The 24,827-nt window shown below is 40.7% G+C and overlaps 1 protein-coding gene and 1 non-coding gene across 2 annotated transcripts; both read right to left on the bottom strand.

Annotated features, from left to right (window-relative positions):
* Nucleotides 1–980: 980 nt before the first annotated feature.
* trnai-uau lies at nt 981–1,074 on the bottom strand. The gene is made up of 2 exons: nt 1,037–1,074; nt 981–1,016 (listed from the first exon to the last, which is right to left on the bottom strand). It is a non-coding gene; the product is annotated as a tRNA-Ile (tRNA).
* An 8,438-nt stretch (nt 1,075–9,512) lies between these two features.
* hcar1-3 (hydroxycarboxylic acid receptor 1-3) lies at nt 9,513–12,523 on the bottom strand. Its single transcript, XM_040044704.1, has 2 exons — nt 12,390–12,523; nt 9,513–11,848 (listed from the first exon to the last, which is right to left on the bottom strand). Exon 2 carries the CDS (start codon nt 11,779–11,781, stop codon nt 10,825–10,827), a length of 957 nt encoding a protein of 318 aa, XP_039900638.1. The 5' UTR covers nt 11,782–11,848; nt 12,390–12,523; the 3' UTR covers nt 9,513–10,824.
* Between the last annotated feature and the right edge of the window lie 12,304 nt (nt 12,524–24,827).

Below are 24,827 nucleotides of genomic sequence, written 5' to 3'. Positions count from 1 at the left end.
TAGACCTCAGTCACGACTTACTCCAAAAGACAGTTTCGTCAGTCTTTTAAAAATACAACAATAAAATGCAGACATCCATATGTGCAGAACGTGCAGACAGATGAGAACACACAGAGTACAGACATGTGAAGACGTTGGGGGGAAACTGTTTTTATTCAAACAGCAGAGACAGCCAGTCAGATTCAAACGTCAGGAAAAACAGCGCAGCTAATCCAAACGTTGGACAACAGCGACATCTAGTGGTACAAGGGCAAGGGGAAACGTGAAGTCACAGTTTTGGAAATCTACTGCATACACTTGTCGCTCAGCAGTGAATCACGTGCTTTGAAATTTGTTTTTGTATTCAAACCGTGTTATGGTGTTCATATCAGCAGCTTGAGTACAAGCTCTGTAATGGAAGCAAAAGGTTTGAAACCGCGGGGGTGGGGCACACACACGGAATGAATAAACTGTGTATATATAATAAATTCCTTGCACAAAGATGCAAAAATATTCATGCATTCATCTATTATTTTCTTAAAGTTTTTATATTTTCTAAAATATCATATAAAATATCACATCGTGCAAGACGGGGGAATACGAATTCAACATTTCACTTCCCTGTCAGAGTGAGAAGGTGCAGAGATGGAGAGTTGCTGCCTCCTGCTGGCGTTGAAGCGCAAGTGTCACTTAAGTGTCTAATAACTACGTAGTCCTGCATTCAAATTTAAAACTGTAAGTTAGATAATTAGAACTAATAATTAAATAATTAATAATTAAAACTAATTAGATTAAAAAGTAGACTTGTCATATTTAAATTTGTATTATCTTTAGTTTAAATGGAGCCAGCGTACAAACTTTGAGCGTCGACAATAAATTGTTTACAGTGAATTTTTAATAAGTCTATCAATCACCCTGTGATGCGGGTGACAAGCTGTCAGAGGTCGATTTACAAAAAAAAGATTAAACACCGGTAACTTCAGGGCGTACTATCAAAAGGCTGCTCCAGGTGAGGCTCGAACTCACAACCTCGGCATTGCTCTACAGTGTACTGTCATATAAGTACCGCGCGCTAACCGATTGCGCCACTGGAGCTCACTACGTTAAGCCTGCAGTTGAGCTTATAACCCTGAAACAGATGTGGTGTCACGTCACTGATGTTTACTGATTTTACACCTTTGATATAGTGATTGAATATATCGAGAGAATAATGTTTGTTTAAACGCGATGACGACCATCGGTGCATTTACTGACTTATGTTGAGAAAAGCTGCTAAGACGTGTTTAACAGCGGTAATGACAGGAGCGTCATGATTCAAGTACATTTTAACTTATGGCTAAATAACATGTCAGCTGAAGGTCTTAGTGCCTAACAAACTAACGTGTCTAAAGCTGCTTTATATCGCGTAACTGTTGGGTCAATGATATGGCTGTATGACGTGACCCGGAAGTACTTGCGTGGCACGAAGAAGAAGAGCTGGCTGAATTTTGGCGCTGACTAGTGATGTGCGATACCACTGGTTTCCTTTCCGATCCGTTACCAAGTAAAATTCAGGGTGGTGTCAACGACACTGGTCCGATACCGATACTTTGTACAAAAACTTAATGTGTTACTGTATTTCAAATTCTTCATAATGTTTTGTTGGTCGTTTCATAATGACTACAGGTCATCAGACTATTTGTTCTTATTGTTTAATTATGAAGAATTATCATATCGAAATAAAAAACCTTAAGTTGTGTGTTAATTGACGCTATCTAAACACATATATCTTGTCATTTAACATGTATATACTTGCCTGGACATTTCACACTTTCCCACATTCACAGCTGTGCTGTGGCACACTACAAATTTTGGTATCAATCCAATATCAAGTAAATATAGGGCCAGTATTGCCGATATCAGTACGACTAATTTTAAGTTATTTAGGCAGCAAATTGGGGGAGAGTAGTGTGCTATGACTTATAAGATATATTCTCAATTTGCAAATTCTGAACACATTTTAATCACCACTATATCACCGTGATTGTTGCTTTCCACAGTAATTAGTTAACACAAAAAAACCCACACCTTTCAGCTTTTCATTTGTTTTGAAACAGGGTTTTTGGAGACCTGGAATGTAAAGTTTTCTATCTCTAAAGACCACAAAAAGGTTCTGACATTTGTCATAGTGCATGTTTGAGGTTTATTTTTTAAAATTAACTATGATCATTATACTATAACTCATAATCTTTCACAAGGTTAAAGCTTCAAAAGGAGCAGATTTTATCAAACAAGCACAGTTCAGTTCACCTGAGGGTTTAACTTAACCTGTCATTAAAGGTTCAAAAAATAACATGTCATGACATTAAATTGTAAATGCACTGTTAATTAGCATTAATTATATTAAATTAATTAAAATAACATTAATTAACTATTAGCATGATCACTGCTTGTCAGTTAAATTGATTGATTATTTCATAAACAATCAGATCTTGTGGCTCACTCTGAGTTAGCACTTTTCCTTTCATAAAGGATGGTCAAATCTATCCTCTGCTAAAGACGCTAATAACAGAAGTACTAAAGAACCATAGTATTTTAAACCAACCTCCAAGCTGCCATTTTTGCCAAGATTTTAGAAAATACTTTGGCCACCTAACTGATTTATTTCATGAATTTATTTCTGCTCCCATAATACATTGACACAGCTCTGGTCAAGCTCTAAAATGATTTGCTGCTCACTCTCAGCTGCTCTCTATTGTAATTGTGGGGCGATCGTGGCGAGTTGGGAGGGACTAGTAAAGCGCTATACAAATACAGGCCATTTACCATTTCTCCTTGACCTCAGCTCAGTCTTTAATACTGTAACCACAATATTTTAATCAGATGTCTGAAAAATTGTCTGAAAAACAGTGTTGATGTCAGTGATGTAGTGCACAGCTAGCTCTGTTCATATTCATCAAATTAAATTCTTTAACAAATTTTAAACAATTTTTATTTCCATTTAAGTTCGGTTTTTCTGTATATGTGTTTTTCAAATACGCTTATTTTTAAGTTTTAGAGAGTTTTAGAGTATTTGACCAGTTCATTGCCGGTTCAAATCCTCCCCAAATACACTCATGCAGAATGCAGAAGCAATGATAGAAGAGGAACGAAACAGTTTCAATATTTTGAATCTGTCTTCCTCTTTTTTACAATGAAAACCATGTTTGCCACAACATGGTAATTTTGATAAAGGAGAAATATGTCGTCTAACAATGGCAGACACACATACACACACGATTACATCAAATTTAAATATCACCTCTAATATCACCTGTGGAAATCAGAGAGAGCATTTCTCATTAAGGGTTTGCAGTATTCAGGCAAACAATCAGGTAAATGTCCATCCCAGATGTTTTAACAAATTTGTCTCGTATGTGTCTTTTTGAACTGTTTTGAACTGTTCACCTCATCAAAATAGGCTAGCATTATTTATGGGGGTTTTTTGTCAATTAGTATTGTCAATAAGTGTTATTGTATGACTACTGAAAACTATTTTGTAGAGCCCGAGTGTAGAAAAGTTGCAGCATAGAGGAGCCCAATCAGATAAATTTTAAGCAGGGACATAGTCTGCCGATGACAGAGGAAGAGCTGTAAGGATGCATGATAGTGCAGCAAGGAGAGAATATGAGAACAGAAGAAGAGTGCTCTTGTTAGGGATAGCATTAGGTTTGTGGTTGATGAAACTCTCTGCTCAAAGGGAGCAGAGTGACCGGTAGTACAGTGATTGCCTGCACTGCTTTGCTTTGTGAGAAACTGATGCTGAAGTTGAGCAAAGTATACTATATTGCCAAAAGCATCAGCCCTCCAAATCATTGAATTCATGTGTTCCAATCACTTCCTGCCACAGGTGTATAAAATCAAGCACCTAGGCATGCAGACTGCTTCTACAAACCTTTGTGAAAGATAGATCGCTTTCAGGAACTCAGAAAACTCCACTGTGATAGGATGCCACCTATGCAACAAGTCCAACTGTGAAATTTCCTCACTACTACATATTCCACAGTCAGCTGTTAGTCATATTATAACAAAGTGGAAGCAATTAGGAACAACAGCAACTAAGCCATGGAAGCAGTAGGCAAAGTAAAACCATACAGCTCAGGGATTTTAATAAGGCAAGTATGAAGTCTGTATTCTCCAAAATTCCACCAACATGATAAGTATCCTACCGGGGGAGGCAGGACACTGGACCGTGTGTACATTAAAATCAAGCAGGCCTAGAGGCCTACATCCCTCCCCCACCTAGGAGAGGGTGCAGTCTTTCAAGTATCTTGGTGTCCACATCTCCTCAGACCTGACATGGGCTGCCCACATTCAGGTCCAGACCAAAAAGGCTAGGCAGCGCCTGTATCACCTACGACAACTGAGGAAGTTCAGGGTCTCTCCAAAGATCCTCAGGATTTTCTATACAGGGGCTGTGGAGAGCATCCTCACACAGAACATGACATCGTGGTTTGGGAACAGCTGTGTGAAGGACCAAAAAGCTCTCCAGAGAGTGATCCGTACAGCAGAACGCTGCTGCAGGATTGCTCTCCCCCCGCTTCAGGACACCTACACCAGGAGATGCCGGACTAGAGCAGCGCAGATACTGAAGGACCCGTCCCATCCTGGCAACAAACTGTTCCAACTTCTGCAATCTGGTAGAAGGTTCCGCATCTTCCGGGCAAGGACAGAGAGACTCAAGAGGAGCTTCTATCCCCAAGCCATCCGTGCCCTAAACACACACACCCGCCCTCTCACATCATCTATAATTGACTGAGACAGGACTCTCTTCCAGACACTAAACCAAGGCACAATGTACATTTCAATTCCTTTAATTTTAAATATCTTTATATTGTCTATCCTGTAAAACAGTCAGATGTCTATTCATATTAATGTACAGAATTCACCTGCTTGCTGCTACTACTGCACATTCACCCAATGTATATACTACATATATATATATATATATATATATATATATATATATATATATATATATATATATATATAATGTTCTTCCTCTACACCCCCCCCCCCAATTTTTTGCACATGTCGAGGAGCGTGTCAGGCTACATTTCACTGTGTGTTATACTTGTATAACTATGCATGTGACAAATAAAGAACCTTGAACAACCTGACCACCTCTCTCTGCTCCTCATCCCTGCCTGCACCCCCCCCCCCCCCCCCCCCCCAAAAAAAAAACAAACCCCTCCAAGCACCTGGGTCATTAAAACATGGCCAGATGATGCTGTTCTCCAGCTACAGGACTGTATTAATCTGAGAGACTGCTCCATTTTTGAACGGCAGGACCTGGAGAAATTCACTCAGTCTGTCTTTTTCTACATTAGGTGCTCTGAAGAGAATGTGGCAGTGACCAAAACCATCCAGGTTTTTCCTAACTGAAAACCTTGGATGACAAGTGAAGTACAGGTTCTGATCAAAACTGAGGAACAGTTCTCTGTACAGCACTGCCAGGGCCAACCTGAGGAGGGGGATCAAAAGTTCCTTTTCCATTAGAACCAACTCAAATCAACTTGCCACAGTTTTCAGGGTTTTCCATTAGGTCATATTACCTGGTACAGGTACTAAAATGGTACCTGCTCAGGAAGGGTTCGAAAGTGATTTGAGCAGATGCTAAAATGTGATGCCATCAGACTGCATGCCAACTGACCGGTCAGTAGCATCATTTGATGAGTCATGAGAACCGCCATTTTTTAAATGAGTCAATGAGAGAAATGGCTACAAAAACAACACCGTGATCCCTGAGTCTGACAAAAAGCAGCTATATCTTTGCCTCGACATCCAACTTTGTTGTAGCGTTCGTGTGGCATACTAATTACATCATGCTCAGCCTCGTTGCTATGACAACAACCACGGACATTAGGTGGTAATGGAAAACCAGTTAAGCTGAATCAAGTCATGGCTAGCTGACCCGAGTAGGTACTAACGGAAAAGGAACTAAACAGACCAGGGAAACCTACAGGAGGAGGATAGAGGGCATCCTCGTTGATAGCAACCCCCGCCAGGTGTGGAGAGGGATCTAACCAGGTTATTCCACCTCTCCGTGATGTATGCCACTGTTTGCACCTGTCTGAAGGCCTCCACTATCATTCCTATCCTTAAGACTGGAATAGACAGCCTCTATGACTACAGACCTATACGTCTGTAGTCATGAAGTGTTTTGAGCGGACACTGTCTCAGTACATCAGAGACTGTCTACCCCCCTCGACTGACTCCCACCAGTTTGCTTACAGAGCAAATCGGTCCATAGAGGATTCCATCACCATCACCCTAAGCCATCTGAAGAACAGGAAGAGCTACGTGAGGGTGCTCTTCGTGGCCTACAGCTCAGTGTTCAACACCATAATCCTAGACATGCACACTACAGCTGGGTATTGTCACTGATTTCTTCAACCGATTCACTTCCGATTCACAAGGTCCCGATTCAATCTCCGATTCGATTCAAGTTTGAATCAGTCAGTCTTATAACTACCGTCTCCCTTCTTGGAGACTCTGCAAGAAGAGAAGCTGGTCTGCATATTGCGGAGTCATGCAGCTCCTTTGTGCAGTAACAATGTCACCAGCAGTTGAAAAAACTTGTTCAGAATGAACTCTGGTCCAAGGTAAGGAAAGATACTGCTTTTCTTGGAGAGCCAAAAGAGGATATTTCCCTGCATGGTCCCTCCACCAGATCAAAGGATCCTTAGAAAGTGGAACAGGTTGAACTTCCCTGTATCGATTCACTTCTTCCTTTGCCCTTTCAGTTAGTGTTTTCTGTGACGCTGTTTGGTTGTTTTTTGGTGAGTGGACTGGCCCAAGGAGAAACATGAATGCAGAGTCCTTTGATATCTTAGTTGGAGGGGCATAATCCATTTCAACATGACCAAGGGAGATGTCAGGGACAGTTTCCTCTACTCTGTCACCATCAGACTCTTGCTGTAGAAAAATGAAAACTTATTTGATAAAGAGAAATTAATTTGCAAAATAATTTTGAACTCTCCAGACAATTTAACATATTAATATTGGCAATGGAAGAAAATGACTATTTGTATTCAAAATTGAGTAGTGCAAAGAAACAATTGATTTTTTTTAACTAACACTTTTAAAATATTTACATTTTTGCACTATATTAATAATTTCTCATGTCATACATGCATCCCTACAGTTACACACATGCATGGCATATACACACATTTCATAAACATACTTTGACTTCAAGTTGTTTGACTTCAGTGAGAGACACTGATCCTCTTGTCCAGCAGTTGTGCATGCAGAGGTGATGGACAGAGTTGGGGGTTTTTCTTCAGCCATAACCAGTGTGGCTGCTTTCAGTGGTTTCAAAGCTTTCACTATATCTTCTCCATCAGCCTCTGTAAGAATACAGAGATTACTGTCACTTCTCCTCACTTCAGGTGAGAGTAGAGCTGCAGAGATCGCTGGTTGTTGCTGTAGGAAGCGTTCCAGCATCTCCAACGTGCTGTTCCATCTGGTCACCCCATCAGTCACCAGCTTATGGGCAGGTAGCTTCAGTATCTTTTGCTTCTCTTTAAGCCTGCGACTTGCAATAGTGCTGCTATGAAAAAAGGATGCTATGCGTCTCACTCGGCCAAGCAGCTGAGCAACAGCTGGAACTTTCAGACCTACTTCTGAAGCCAAATTGAGTGTGTGGGCAAAACAACCAATGTGCAACCAGCCCATTATTTCCACAGCTCTCACCATATTTGTAGCATTGTCAGTTATGATGACAGAGTTTTGTTTGTAAGCTCACAATCTTCTATTGCCTTGGACATTATTTGAGATAAATTAACTGCTGTGTGGCTTGCTTCAGTTGTTTTTGTCTGTAAGACATGGGACACGGTCAGGTAATTATCTGTTGCTCTGGATGTCCAGCTGTCACAGTTATAGCGACTTTCTCTGCTGACTTGAGTGAGGCTGTAACATCGTTTTTCACTTCTGCATACATGTTTGGGATTACCACTCCACTAAAATTTTTGCATGTTGGTAAAAATGTAGCGTGGATTTGGACAGATGTATGTCTTTACATATGAAAGTTTGATAAACTGGGTTATTTTTTTGAGCACGTGGAAAAGTGGATGCAAACTTCACTGCAAATGCCTTTTTGAGTGAGCTTTGCTTCATGTTGGGTATTTTTGCTAGCATATCTGGATGATGCCTTGCTAAATGATTTCTGAGATTTGTGGTATTTCCACAATGTTTTACCATATGGTTTTGCTTTTGTCCAGCTCTTCACTGTATTCACAGTTCTTGAATCCAAAGTGCTGCCAGACATCTGCCTTTAGGCTTTGGCAGCGCCCTCAGTGGAGGAGCCATGGAAAAAAAATTATATATATATATATATATATATATATATATATATATATATATATATATATATATACACACAAAGCATTTCCATAAAGACATTGATGAGCAAGTTTGGTGTAGATGAATTTGACTGGCCTGCAAAGAGTCCCGCCCTCAACCCAAGAGAACACCTTTGGGGTGAATTAGAGTGGAGACTGCCAGCTAGGTCTTCTCCAACATCAGTGAAGTCCAACATCAATGTCTGATCTCACAAACGGGCTTCTGGAAGAATGGTCAAAAAATCCCATAAACATACTCCTAAAACATGTGGAAATCCTTTCCAGAAGAGTTGAAGCTGTTATAGCTTCAAATTCATGGGCCAACAACATGTTAACCCTTGTGTTAAGTTATTCTTTGACAGAAAAACTGCCCAGGTATTTTACCCCTAGTGCTCCTGAGAGTCAACCTGTCGTCGGGGCGCCTCCAGAATTTTTCCATAGAGGTGGTCATATAGGGGCCACTAAAAGTATTGGGATGGCACACGAAAACCAGAATTTCCAGTTTTATTAAACTGTTGTCAAATACAAGTTACTCTAAAAATATGCCAAAAAAGGGAGAGGGAAAAGAATTGACTGGAAGTCCCAACCATCGCTTTAATGATTCTCAGTAGAAGCAGCATGAGATTATGAGATTCACTCTCCCAGTCCCCCCCACCCTGCGTTTAAGTCCACCTGCATGTAGTGATGTGGGTCCTTAAGCATCAAGTTCCAAGGTGTTAGTAAGCCAGATGAGTCATACTAGGCAACACAGATTTAATTAACGAACATCATTTGTTATCCAGGGCTCCATTTATTATGTTAAGTAAACGTCTCTGATCAGCAGGATGCCCTTTGAGGAGTTAAATAATTAATAACAAATTATGTGGTCGGCAAATCACAGCAAGCTAAATAACTGAACTTCATGAGTTATGTATTCTTTCCTCATTTGTCTGAACAAACTTTGCTTTGTTCTTATCACATATCTGAGAAGAGAGATTCCAGCTTCTTCCCACTGTTGAAAACTTTAAATTCGTGTAGGTACATGTGAGTTTGGGGTTTGGGCCCATTCAGGATTTTCTCTACTATTGCCTAATGTCTGCTGGAAAAGATTCTTATCCCTGTCATTCTTCTGCTGAGTAAAGTGTGTGTGGTTGATGGATGGAGGTCTGGGAAAAACAGAAAAAATGAACGTTCATGTTTTACTGATTTTATTATATCCACATTGCAGGATGAACACAGGTACTTCAATGGCGATTGGAGTACCTGTGAAAGAAACAGTGCAAACATACAGCAGAACAACCTGACCTGCAAGAGGCCGTTAATCACCCGAAATCTTTAACTCGTGTCAAAAGTATTAAAATCATCGCCACACAAAATTACAAGTTGCTTCGACAGTGTGTAAAGCAGGATTGTAGGGATGTTTAACTCAGGCAATGTGTGTCTTATTTCCTGATTTCTTTATTTGAAAGACAAGATTTTCCATGCTACTCTCTAAAGAAAGCAGGCACTTTCATCTGGTTCTGTCAGAATATGTGTTCTAACATATACATTTGTGCAACAACACAGAAGCGGTGAAAAAATCTAGACTACCAGTACAAAATGCAATTTGGAAACAGCAAAAATATGCAATAGTGCACTACAGTAGCAAGATGGTGCTTTGACCAGTATCCCACCTCTACACACTTCTGCATCGTCCCATATTCTTTTATCATCTTCTTGCTACATCATTCTACACGCTTACTGCTCTTCTGGTTTCGTGGAGTGATAAACTGTTTACCAAAACATTATCCTCTATGTTGGTGAAGAAACTGTTGACTCAAGCTTGAGAAATGTGCTCTACAACAGCAATAATTGTGGCATTTATGGGCTTGGCAGGTTTTGACAGTTAGATAGGCTCTTCCACATGTGTGGACTTACAAAATGAAAAATGGAGTCACAAAGGTGTATACAACCAAACTTTGTTCAAATTGTAGACAACTTATTCTTGCAACATTCTCCTTAATGTCAAACAGCATTTACAAACTCCACCAAAGACTGAAAAGCGTTTCACACGCTGTTTTGACAGCTTGACAAAACAGCTTGTTTTGTCGAATGTGTGCTGTACGAATCTGAAAACACACATGGAGAAGTTAGTGACAGTTAGTGGCTCTTGGCAAGAAACACTCTCCCCACATCAGTCACTCATCTTTAACATAGTAAGAAGGTGATTTAAGCTAGCTTTTTCTCTACTTAAATTTTCTCCACTGATGTTTTATCTAACAAGCGTTAGCTAGTTTATAAACTTGTCTATTTCAGCTAAGCAGAAGGTAGTTTGGGGGATGCCGTTATATAAAGTTTGCCTAACAGTGTTTTTTTTAGTCAGTAACAATATATGAACCAAACAGTTCATGGACTCCTCACTCGTTACTCACAGAAGTCTTCAGAGTCTTTAGCATCTTGCACACATGCTGCTTCCAGTCTTCCATTGAAGCAGACATTCATTGTATTTCAAAATCTTTGCCTTTCAGCTGTTGGGGACTCTCGTGCTAACCGGTCTGAAGATCTTCTTGAAGCAGATGGAGGTCTTGAGGGCATCACGAAACATGGAGCTGGAGAAAGCGTAGACGATGGGGTCCAAAGCGCTGTTGAGGTAGGTTAACACGATGCATATCATGAAAACCTGGGTTACCTTAGTGTAGGACTCGCAGTCATGGGGGTGGTTTCCCTTGATGTAGGCCGCCGCTAGGCCTGTGATGACGCTTGGCATGAAGCACAAGGTAAACACCAGAATGATCACTATGACCGCTCTGATGGCCTTCCGTCCCTTCAGCTTCCTGCCTACTCGCCGTTGGCGAAGCCGGCAGACTATCTTTGCTGAGCAGAAGAGCAGCAAGAACCAGGGCAGGAGGAACTCTGCAACAAAGGCAATGTAATGCAGCTTAATCGGCACAGGGTCTTCTTCATAGGAGTTGAAGCTACGGCACTTGCCACTCGCCTGGTGGAAAAGGTTAGCGGTCAGCAGCGGAATCCCGCGGACCACCACAGCAGTCCAGATCAAGCCCGCGAGCCAGCCCGCCTGTACTGAAGTCATTTGGCTGATGCAGTGATGTGGGTGGACCACCTTAAAGTAGCGATCAAGTGCCACCGCTGTCATGAATCCAATACTAGCAGAGCGATTGACAGTCAGCATGAAAAGGCTGATTCTGCACCAGACCCATCCAAACACCCACTTTCCTCGCAGGTGGGTGTCGATGCGGAAAGGCACGTTGATGAGGACCAAGAAGTCAGCAAGAACCAGATTGAAGAGGAAGAGGGTGTGAGGTTTCCATGACTTCATGCAACAGCAGAAAATCCACAAAGATACTATTGTTCCCGGCAGGCCCAGTATCTCAATTATCAAGCCTATTTCCATGAACATATTTTCTTTATTATTTTTCATGTGCCCGCTGCAGTGCAGTGAAGAATTATTTACTGCCTTCATTTCAGCTACGTGCCTTCTGAGCTCTTTGGTTTATCCGTAGTTCCTTATTTTCAGCAGGTCATGTGTTCTTTCATAAAAGAGAGAAGTGCAAAGAAAATAATTTTTTCCTTTTATTGAACATTTTGTGAAATACTAGCACACACACCTGAAACTTTACACATCCTTCTGTTCTACCTTATTCGTCTGTTTCCCTTTAGATGAAAGCATCTATCAGTAAGATATATATCTGAAGCCAAACTTGAATACAGTAACTAGTTTATTGTTAGAAGCTTCCGTCTAACTTTTTGGAAGAAAATAAAGAAGCTCATTTAATGATTTCCATTTATGCATACCATGTAGTTATTTGTTTTTTAAACTTCAGTGCGAATCTCCCATGCAGTCTAACAAAGCAGTTTGCAAACTGTGTAAGTTATGAAAATGATTTCATAAAAGATACATTTTCCTTTCTATGTAGCGTAGGATTAACCATTAAAAAACACCAGGATTCATGTTAGACTAACAACTTTTGTTTTTAAAAGTTGCCATGGCAGCATTTATGTGGATAACAAATAATCATAATTTATGCCCTGCATTCTAAACAGATATAAAGTAGAAAGTTTCATACTCACCAGCAGTCAACACTGACTCTTTGCTTTCCGCATGAGAAGACGGCGATGTGTCTTCAGCTTGTGCAGTGAAAGTGATATGATGTGATAAGATCCTTGGCAGTTTATAACTGCTGTCTTTGTCTGAGGGCTTGTTAGAACTTGTGGGTTATGAGTGCTCCAGAGAAGCGGCTCTGCAGCTGAACCACTTCTGCTATTATAGACGGTGACGTGTAATAAGCACCTTTATGACATTTTTCTTGACATTTAATGACACACAATATGTCAGGAAATTGTGTAATAATTAATATTTTGAGAGAATCGTAAATTATTTGACATTATGGGGAGATGATACCTTTCTTTTTGTTTGCTTAGTGGGGGGAATGTGGGAAAGACTATCCAGGGCCCTAACAGTAGGAGGGGCCACGGCAAGCTTGGAATGCAAAACATTTGTTTTTATTTTTCATTTTTTTTCTACACAGTTAGTATGTGACTTAAATTGCTATAAATTGCCTCCCTACAAATGGCAGAAAATGTGTTTAGTCCACTCTACACCTGGTCTCTCCTTTAAAGTGCAGCTAATTTACTCTATCGAGGTGACTGTTGCTATGTCATCTCAAGGAAACAGTTTCAGACTATAAAACTAACAAGAAGACAAAAGAAAGGAGATTTCTTTCAAAACAAGAGTGACCATGTTGACTAGTGTAACTGTGAGCAGTTATTAAAGATAGGGAGCCAATGTATGTGCCACTACCAAAAAAACCCAGCACAACACCATGATGAAACCACTTTCATTTTATAAACAGCCAGCGGAGCAGCAGCAGATCCCTCTCCAAACAATGTGACATAAGGTGAGCTCATATAGTGGCAACTTAACGTTAGTCCAAGCAGTCGTTTGTACACTTAGATTTTCAGCAGTAAGCTTAGCAAGACTTCCACAAAGTAGCTTTAAATGTTATTTTAATAGTTCTCAGCCGGTGTGCCATGAGGTAAGCAGAGGATTTTGAGGAAGCCAGTGCATTTCAGGGTGATGAAATGGCATTTTAAAATACCTCAATGACACTGCTTTTTAATATATTAAAAAAAAGATAGGTAGCGTGCAGAGGGCATCCCTGTCAGATGCCTGAACCATCTCAACTGGCTCCTTTTGATGTGGAGGACCAGCGGCTCTACTCTGAGCCCCTCCCAGACGGCCAAACTCCTCACACTATCATTAAGGGAGAGGTCAGCCACCCTTCTAAGAAAGCTCATTTCTGTCGCTTGTATCCTCGATCTCGTTCTGTCAGTCACTACTCACAGCTCGTGACCATAAGAGAGGGTAAGGACATAGATCGACCAGTAAACTGAGAGGTTCGCTTATAAGATAAGATAAGATAAGATAAGATAAGATAAGATAACCTTTATTATACACTCAGGTCTCTCTTCACCACGACGGCCTGGTAGAGCATCTGCATCACTGCAGCACCAGTCTGTCTGTCAATCGCTCACTCCCCTCTCCCCTCACTCGTGCACAAGACCCCAACATCTGCAAAAAGCAGATGATGTGGTTCTGAGACCACCCAAGTGGACCCCTCCCGCCACTTGGCTGCGCCTTGAAATTCTGTCCATAACAACTATGAACAGAATCCGTGACAAAGGGCAGCCCTGGAAGAGTCCATGACTCACCAGCAGTGTTGGGCAAGTTACTCTGAAAAAGTAATTAATTATAGTTACTAGTTACTTCTTCAAAAAAGTAACTGAGTTAGTAACTGTCATGGTCCTGGGTCGTGTGACCCAGCGTTTTGTGTTTCATTTTGTTATCATCTTATGTTTTGTGTTAATTCTTATTTTGTATTAGTTCTTAGGGTTTGGTTCTTGTGTTTCATGTTCTCCCTCCTGTGCTCTGTTCGTGTCCCTGAGTTAGTGTTGTAGAACAGTTTGTGAATTTCCTGTTTTACTTTGAAGGTCTGTGTCTCGTCGTGTCTAATTGGGTTCAGCTGTGTTCCCCTCTGGTGTGTCATTCCCTCATTACCTTGTGTGTATTTATAGTGTGTGCCTGCCTGTGTTCCTTCTCGGTTTGTCTGTGTTATTCAGCGTTTCTCCGCGTCTCTGCCCTGCTTTCTCCGTGTCATCTCTGTGTATCATCCTGTGTCCTTATGCTTTCAGGTTTGTTTATTAGTTTTTTCCCAGTCTAGGCTTTAGTAGCTCCCTGTTCCTTATTTCCTGTTTTGTACTTCACCCTCACTGTAAATAAACACCCACTGGCACCCCAGCCAGTACCTGCATTTTGGGTCCTTTTCTCGTAACACCACACCACTGCCGCCCCAGCCTTGACAGTAACTGAGTTACAAGTAACTAATTACTAGGAAAAGTAACTATTGTGTTACTTTGAAAAAAATGTTTATCCCTCTGGGCTCCAGGGTATAGTTGGCTGTTTCTGACTACTTTTAATTTTACTTCTACAGTTCACCTTTAAAAATATTTACCTTCCTTTGTTTGGTATCATTCTTTTCAGCAAAACTTCACATGTCTGAATTACAGTTATTTTTATCATTTTGACATACTGTATTAACACAATTGATCCAAAATCAGACACAAAAATCTTTAAATCCAAGTAGAAAAAAGTTGTAATTTTTACTATAATAACCACAAACGTGTTTAACGAATCATTAACTTGAAATGCAAATATAAATTGTAAATTTTCGAAATCTATGCACAAGTTTTGCAAACAACAGTTATATGCAGCTACTTACCTAAAAATGCAGCCAAGGCATTTTTTTTAAACTATTTCAAACTATTTACATTACACTCAGGCGTTCTGCATCAAATAAGATGCCAAAAAAATTATTTGTGCCACTCCAACAACTAATTTCTGTCCACTGTAAAATAAAGGAGAACATCACAAGCCTGATACCTGCAGGCATGAAAGCAGGAAGTGTATCACTCCTGTTTTCCACCTACAGACGGCGTCTGGCTTTGGTGGCTTTTTGGCAGCACCCGTGACATTCAGCAGACACACAAAACAAAACTATCCACTACACTACACACTAAATATACAACACAATACACTAACAACACACTGCAAACACGCTAAACATCACAAATCTCTCAGTTCTCAAAACTCGCACTCTCTCTCTCACCGCCGTCACTCCTGAAACTTCCTCCTCTTCCTAAACAACCAAATGCCATGTTGCTATTTCATTTTTTTAATGGTCAACATGGTACATTTTTCCACCAATAGGAAAGAGTGGAGATGTATTCAGGAAAAAACATTGCCTATATTTTTTATCATAACTCTGGTTTTATGTGGCCTATCAACACAATTTAAAAACTGGTATAAAGTTTGAAGTCCACACTTATAACACAAACATGGAGAATCAGGGTTGCCTTGGGTTGACATAGCATCTTGTTGGTATGTCATCTGATTGGTTTACCATGACTACTTTATTCTTCCTCAGCCAATCAGCAGCACTTGTGTGATTGTTTCGCCCCGCTAGGTCCCGGTAAGATAAAGCAGACAGCTTCAACCGTCTGTGTGTTGAAAAAGTAACACATCCGCAACGCATTTTCTTGTTAGTAACTGTAACGGCGTTATAATGATAGAAATAGTAATCCATTAGAGTTACTGAAAAAAGTAACGCCATTACTAACAGTGCTATTCCCGGAAACAAGTCCGACTCTTGCTTTCATCACTTAAGGAATATTCACAAACTCCCATTGTGTCGTACTGAGAACTGGAAATTGTTGTTCATACATTTATTTCATCACGTCTGGATTGCAGTCTTTGTTTATTTGTCTTAAGCAAAACTTCCTGGGAATCAGATTGTTCAGAATGCTGCTGTGACGTCGTCTAAGTTTTCCAATACTCACAGCATGCAGTGACTCAGTTACATAGACAGCATTTTAAGATTCTGCCTTCTAGAGCTCTCCATGGACAAGAACCAGCATTGGGGAACACTGTACATCCCGAGCAGGTCTCTCTTCCTTTGAGCTTAAGATCTAGGAAATCAGTGGTCTCTTTTGCTTAACATTTGGTTTTATCTTCTGGCATTTGAAAGGTTGAAAGCATATGGCCATTAAAATTTTACTTACTTACTTTTAACTTATCTTTTTGGGTATCACAATCAGGTTGAAAACAGAAACAGGCTGTAAGAAGATAGACTGATATCAGTCCTCGCGTTAATAAAGGTCTGCCTGTGTACCAAATAGTGAGCAAGAAGACAATAGTAAGTAAAAAGAGAGAGAAAATTGTCCTGAGGGTAATGGGGATAATGAAGCGAGGACAGATCATATTAGAAGTGCTACAAAAATAAAATTGTATTTTTAAGGTTTTTTATATAACATTGCATAAATCATATTATACTCAATCATCCTTAAATAAAGAAAATCGTGTACTCTTAAGCTTGATACTCCAAGCAAAACTCTACAATAAAGTAAACTATAATATGAAGTGAGGCTGAAATGTGAAGAGATTTCAAACTGTTCAAACATGGATGTATCGTAGATTTTTCTTATATGTGTCATATGATTTCCTGATTACTGGCAATTCTAGTTACCACTACGGATTGTTATGTATAGTTGTTAAATCAATTATTTGTTTGAAAAGACAAAAACATCTAAAGATACATGAGAGATATACAGGGTGGGCCATTTATATGGATACACCGTAATAAAATGGGAATGGTTGGTGATATTAAAGTCCTGTTTGTGGCACATTAGTATATGTGAGGGGGCAAACTCCTCAAGATGGGTGGTGACCATGGTGGCCATTTAGAAGTCGGCCATCTTGGATACAACTTTTGTTTTTTCAATAGGAAGAGGACCATGTGACACATCAAACTTATTGGTAATGTCACAAGAAAAACAATGGTGTGCTTGGTTTCAACATAACTTTATTCTTTCATGAGTTATTTACAAGTTTCTCTTTGTTCGCAGCCATTGACATGTCGAAGAGGTTAACACGTGAGGAGCAGATCGAAATTGTGTTGATATCTGGTGAACGCAGTAACCGGGTCATTCCAGCAGATTTCAATGCAAGACACCCTACGAGACCACCCATCTCCCATGCTACAGTTCAGTGTTGAATTTGTCAAAATGTGGACGCAAGAAAACTGTTACTAATGAAGAAACATCAGTGGCTGTCCTAGCTTCATTCAGCAAGAGCCCACAGCGTAGCACTCGCCACATGTCACTGGAGAGTGGCATTAGTCGAACATCCCTTCGGCAGATATTAGCTAAATGGCACCCTTACAAACTCCAGCTACTGCAGCATCTCAACGAGGATGACCCAGATCGGCGCACAGAATTTGCAGGATGGGCAAAACAAAAATTGGAACAGGACCCTCAGTTCACGCAGAAGATTTTGTTCAGTGATGAGGCAAACTTTTATGTGAATGGTGAAGTTAACAAACAAAACCACCGCTATTGGTCTGACACTAACCCACATTGGATGGATCCCTCCAAGACTGTTGGAACAACAAAAGTGATGGTTTGGTGTGGTATATGGGGTACAACGATAGTGGGTCCATTCTTCATCAATGGAAACCTCAAGGCCACTGGATATTTGAAATTGCTACATGATGATGTGTTTCCCTCTTTATGCACTGAAGCTGGCACGTTCCCTGAGTTTTTCCAGCAAGATGGTGCACCACCACATTATGGGTGCCAGGTCCGAGCATTCCTAGATGAACAGTTTCCTGGAAAGTGGATTGGTCGTCGTGAGCCACTTGAATGGCCCCCAGGGTCTCCCAATCTGACCCCCTTAGGCTACGTCCACACGTACACGGGTATTTTTGAAAACGGAGATTTTCCGTTTTCGTTTTAAAAAAATAATCCCGTCCACACATAAAGGCAGAAATGAAGGAAAACGCTGCTATGAACACGCCAAAGCAGCAGGTGGCGCTAGATTCCTAACCGTGCAGAAATGTTGGCCAATCAGAAGTCTAGAAGCCTCGGTGGGAAAAAGTAAACAAAGCTGGGGCATAGAAGCAGAACCGAGTCTGTGTGGACGGACAGTAACTGTGTGTATATGTAAGCATTTAAACACTGCAGAGAGTAGAATTAACAGTAACAGTATTGTAGAAATTCATTTCACCGAAACAATAACGTGGCGCACAGTGTGACGTCAAAAAATGCGCACACCTTTGACGCTGCGTTTTCTCAATTTTTCTAGTCCACACGTAAATGCAAAAACTGAGTTTTCAAAAATATCCACCCTGGCCGGAGTTTTTAAAAATCTTCGTTTTCAGTGACCAAAAACGCCGTTTAGGTGTGGACGAAGGGTGCAAACGCATAGAAAAATCTGCATTTTCAAAAATACCCAGGTACGTGTGGACGTAGCCTTAGACTTTTATCTTTGGGGTCATCTGAAGGCAATTGTCTATGGTGTGAAGATACGAGATGTGCAGCACCTGAAACTACGGATACTGGATGCCTGTGCTGGCATTTCTCCTGCGGTGTTGCTATCAGTGTGTGAAGAGTGGGAGAAGAGGGTTGCATTGACAATCCAACACAATGGGCAGCACATTGAACACATTTTATAAGTGGTCAGAAACTTGTAAATAACTCATGAAAGAATAAAGTTACATTGATTGTATAGAAGTCTATGAGAAAGCAACCCTTCTCCTCCTTTTCACTTTCAAGCCTTACTTACTGACTGACATTATTACCCTCATTAAGAACCACAATACAGATGATAAAATGGGCTATACTATAGGCCGGGGCTGCCCTAGGGAGTGTATGATTGACAGGTTCTGGTGTTATGAGCATGCAGTGTCCCTTTCACTCAGATCTGTTCCTTTTTATCAACTCTGGTTTCAAAGCACTAAAATAGTAACGGCCAGCATGCTTATCAATGGATAATATCACAATGACTGCATCTTTTACATCTAGTAATGGACAAAAATTAATTCCAGAGACCATAAAAAACGAATCTTCTTTTTTGCATTTTTCTTTGTAACCTCGATACCTTTTGGCCCAATCAATCTTAGGGTTTTGGGTGTTTTTTTTTACAATCCCATAAGATGGTATTGTTTACCATCTTATGAAACTGTCTCTGTGTCAACATGGCAAAAAGTAGTCTTGAAGGCATGCTCTCTATTTGGAACTATGACAAAAGTGTTTTTGAAAACTTTGGCAACAGATTTTGGTAACATGTTAGTTTCTCAACTTTCATGTTACCACAGTTGAAGATACAACGTGCGTATCTGAGATCAAATGATGGTGGGGTTTGGCAATGAATAGGGTCTGACTCATGAGATCACTAATGTGATGAAGCCTTTGAGCTTGAGCCATTCTGTCCCATTGTTTCTCATCCTGATTTATGTCATTGCATCCCATTTGATCGCTCTGTTGGATCTTATTTAAACATCATTTCCCCTTACTGGAACTTGTCCTGATGCATGCTTAGTCATCCAGGTAAGGAGATCTGAGACGTTGATTCTGTTCATCTGAACGTAGCGTTTTCAGTGGGAGAAACATTTCATCAATCATCCAAGTGACTTCTTCAGTCTCAGCTGACTGCAGGTTTCCCCAACCTAATGTAGCCAGATGGGTTACTCTGCCCTCTCCACCTCTCTCGCTCTCTCTCTCTCTCTCTGGCTGCTGTTCGGGTTGGGTTGAGTGGAAACACACCTGCACTCTAATTGCAGGGTGGCGACTGTCGGTATAAGGCCATGCAGGCTTCATTTCCCTATTAATTGCTTCTTTGCCTTTTGTGAGTGCAGTATCAGGCACCAATGCACTTATTTTCTCGGGATAATCAGGCAGTTTCGATCAGGCTCTACAACAGTTACAGGTAGGCCGTATGTGTATCCTCCTATCCACTTTAAAGGTTAAATAAGTGGTATAGTGGCGTATTGCTGTCCTGTTTACAGATTGGCCGACTTACTTATTTCCAGCCATTGTGGAGAGGGCCGCTGCACTACTACCAGCAACTGATATAGCGTCCTTAATTCTGGGGTAAGTAGCATTTGGCATTATTTTGCTACTGACTATAAAGTAGAATAAAACATAGCTGGGCTTGAGTGATCTCTTGCCCGTTTATTTTGCTGGTGTTTACTTACATCTGATATTTGTACTTGCACGTTTGACTTGCTCCAGTCGCCACAGAGAGCGCCTTTTTGGAGTGTTTGCTAGGATCAAATGTCATAACGACCATCATCGGTGCAGGCAACTGTTTGCCTGTGGAGTGTAAATTCCTAGGCTTGTGTACTTTACTTTCTTTGTTTTAAAAGTGTGTGCGTCTTTTATTATTGTGTGCTTGGAGTAGATTTTTTTAGTTTGACTGTGAGCAATGAGCCTGGTGCTAAAGCTCCTTTTCCATTAGTAACTACTCGAATTGACTCACTATGGCTCGCCCCGACTCAACTCAGGTTGACTGGTTTTCCATTACAATGCAGTACTACCTAAGGCCATGTCTCCGCTTTGGCCTTCCGTCCACACTGAGACAGCGTTTTTGGTCAAGGAAAACTGAACTCTTTGAAAAAACTCTCCAAAGTGGATACATTTGAAAACGCCGTTTTCACGTCACAGTGTGGACTGCGAAAACGCAGTCAGCCCATTTAAAAAACTCGGTGCTTTTCCTCGACATTTAGCAGCAACATTTCAAAAATAAATGGCAGATAGAAATAACGCAGGTCGAATTGTCTTACATTTCACGCATGTGCAATACAGGAACATTTTCAGTCGTTTCAGTGTGGATGAACAACTGTTCGTAAACGATTACAAACGATAGTGTGAAAGCAGAGCGTTTTTAGACAAAAACGCTCTGCTTTCAAATTTATCCGGATTAGGGTAGATGTAGCCTAATGTGTGTGGTCTCTCTCCCCACTTGGTGGCGTGCAGTCTGACGACGTCACATTTTAGTGCCTGCTCACTTGGAACCCCGGGTGGGGAGGTGCTAAAATAGTACTTGGTAGCAGGTATTATGACCACAATGGAAAACCCTTAAAACCGTAGTAAACCGTGCCAAGTCGATCCAAGTAGGTACTAATGGAAAAGGGGCTTAAGTGTCCTATTAGATTTTTGGGACTTTTTTTTTTTTTTTAACTTTTATTTAACTTTTTTCCCCAACAAATATAAGACTGGTTCACATCCAAAATAATAACACTACACAGCACTAGAATATTACAACATTATGTCCATAATTGTTGTCCACTAGGATCCAGTTTACAGGTTACTCCCAGTGCTTCCAGTGGTTTCTTCCATTTGTCCACAAAAATTCGGGAGCTCCCATCAATATAGTGTCCCAGCCTGATCAGAGTCATAACTTCAATGATGAGCAACTTCCATAGAGAAATGGAGGGAGGCTCAGCCCCCACCCATCTCAACATAATGCTTTTCCTGGCCAACATTAACAGTGACTGAATTACATGCTCATGTTGTACCAGTGAGACAGGAATATATCCCAATATACACATTAATGGGTTTTCTGTCACCTGATGACCAATGGCTGTACTAATATTGGCGCAGACCTCTTTCCAAAATGACTGGGTAATAGCACATTCCCACAAGCAGTGGAATCTAGTGCCCACTCTGACCTTACACTTGAGACAGTTTGGAGATGTTCCCATATTATACTTACTATAAATATACGGAGAAATATACACATTGTGCAAAATTTTGTACTGCAGTTCTTTAAATCGGTTACAAACAGAGATTTTAGATGGAAGGAGCAAGATTTTGTCCCATGCCTGTATATCTATTTCACATTTAAGCAGCGTCCCCCAAGATTTTCTCAACCATGCCAGTTTATCCACAATTAGGGCATAAATCTCGGAATAAAACTTTGATACAAAATGTTTATGCTCCCTATTATCCAGAAAAAATTTCTCCAACCGAAAAGAGGCTGTTGAGATTTGTAATGATTTAGCATTTTTTAACACATAATTTCTCAATTGTAAATACTTATAAAACTCAGTCTTTGACATAGAATACTGGGATTCTATGTCTTGTCTTCAAGGATTCAAATAATTTAAACTCACCATGTTTAAAGAGGTCATAAAACCTCTTTACACCTACTTTATGCCATCCCACAAAGCTTGACCCTATGTTTTGCGGCAGAAGGTCTGGATTATTTATAAACTTTGACAAGATATTAAACGGAAGACTACTGTTAAAATTTTTTCTCAGTTTTCCCCACGTCCACATAGCATTATATATCACTGGGTTATGCTTTATTACATGAGGTAAGTCGTTTAGACTTTAGATTTTTGGGACTTTTAATGTTGTTTTTTGTTTTTTACTGAGGTGAACCGAGGATAAGCCAGTAGCCGTGGAAACGTTGATGGTGGGTTGTTTTCCACACTCCTTTTGTTGTACAGCACCTTGGGTGCAAAGTTGGTTGGTTGGTGTGTCTGTGGGATTTTTCTCTCTCATGGTCCTCAGCTTCTGGTAAGTCCAGGTTGTTTTGTCTTTGATCACTGGTTGCTAATCAATGATACATCCAGATTAACAGAGTCACCTTTATGGGACTTACTAAATCTTGTCTTTTCTTCAGATGAGCCAGGGCCACTGCTGTCGAAGGATGATTTTTATCTCTATCTGCAGGAATTCATATTTAGTGGCATTGCTCTGATCTGGGTCCTTCCCTTCCACATGCATATGAGGGAAGTGTAAGGCAAGGACAGCAGCAGCAAGACCCCAGCACAGAGCACAACAGGCAACATTGAAAACAAGGGCATAGGTGGGTTGCAATGCAGCTTGCAGATGCACAGCAAACACAGTCAGGCTGAAGCGGCTTAAATAGTGTGACCTCTTTTTGACGCATAGAAGAATAATCAAGCCATCAACTGATGTGGGCTGACACTGAGACCAGTTGATCTTCCTGGATTACACCATACTTGACTTCATGATCTACCAGAATTCACTCATCCCGTCCACTGTCATGCCGTACTATAAAATGTCAGCTGTGTGTTTGCCAGAATCACTGGACTCTGATCTGGACGACTGCCATTCATTCAACTGTTTTACTAGCGTACACATAAAACAAACACACACAAGCAAGCAGCACCACCACGTCAGGACTGACATCTGCTCTCAGACCCACTTTATGGTTGCAGTGTATACTATGCATGTGTGAAACCAGGCTGTTAAGAGCTCGCTTCCATATTTGTACCATATGTGTTTATTTGTATATTGGCATCTTTGTGTACATGTCAGTTGGTGTCAGTGATTAATGAGCGTAATCCACTTCCTTATTTCTATAATAAGAAAAGAAAACATAATAACATCATATAAATTTCTCCCCTGTACCTGAGCCATTCAGCTCCCTAAATAAACTAATAAATGCATAAACTAGCTACAGAGAGGACGGTGAAAGGTTTTTATGCACACCAAATAAATACAATACATTTGAATATGATGTAACTATGAAAATATTGAAAGCTATTTGAATGTAGGCTGTACTTGGACCAAACGTATTAGTCTGTACTGGGTGTCTGGTGTATTGTTTTTTCTGTTCACTCTCTAAATTTGTGTTATTGCGCTAATCTTTACTAATCATTTTAAAGGTAAATGCCCAGTTAATATGTCCTAAATAATGACTGAACAATGAAATTTCTGGATTTCACGGCAATCTGCTTCAGACTTGTTGAAGTGTCTTAGGTGGGAAAAGTGGTGGACTGGCCAACCAAAGTGCCATTCTTTAATTTACCTGATTATACAGGGAGTGCAGAATCATTAGGCAAATGAGTATTTTGTCCACATCATCCTCTTCATGCATGTTGTCTTACTCCAAGCTGTATAGGCTCGAAAGCCTACTACCAATTAAGCATATTAGGTGATGTGCATCTCTGTAATGAGAAGGGGTGTGGTCTAATGACATCAACACCCTATATCAGGTGTGCATAATTATTAGGCAACGTCCTTTCCTTTGGCAAAATGGGCCAAAAGAAGGACTTGACAGGCTCAGAAAAGTCAAAAATAGTGAGATATCTTGCAGAGGGATGCAGCAGTCTCAAAATTGCAAAGCTTCTGAAGCATGATCATCGAACAATCAAGCGTTTCATTCAAAATAGTCAACAGGGTCGCAAGAAGCGTGTGGAAAAACCAAGACGCAAAATAACTGCCCATGAACTGAGAAAAGTCAAGCGTGCAGCTGCCAAGATGCCACTTGCCACCAGTTTGGCCATATTTCAGAGCTGCAACATCACTGGAGTGCCCAAAAGCACAAGGTGTGCAATACTCAGAGACATGGCCAAGGTAAGAAAGGCTGAAAGACGACCACCACTGAACAAGACACACAAGCTGAAACGTCAAGACTGGGCCAAGAAATATCTCAAGACTGGTTTTTCTAAGGTTTTATGGACTGATGAAATGAGAGTGAGTCTTGATGGGCCAGATGGATGGGCCCGTGGCTGGATTGGTAAAGGGCAGAGAGCTCCAGTCCGACTCAGACGCCAGCAAGGTGGAGGTGGAGTACTGGTTTGGGCTGGTATCATCAAAGATGAGCTTGTGGGGCCTTTTCGGGTTGAGGATGGAGTC

The sequence above is a fragment of the Simochromis diagramma genome, unplaced genomic scaffold (genome assembly GCF_900408965.1).
Source record: "Simochromis diagramma unplaced genomic scaffold, fSimDia1.1 OVJJ01000486.1, whole genome shotgun sequence".
In the NCBI taxonomy this organism is placed as follows: domain Eukaryota; kingdom Metazoa; phylum Chordata; class Actinopteri; order Cichliformes; family Cichlidae; genus Simochromis; species Simochromis diagramma.
The sequence above is the reverse complement of the archived record's forward strand: the minus strand, read 5'-3'. Positions and strand labels throughout refer to the sequence as shown.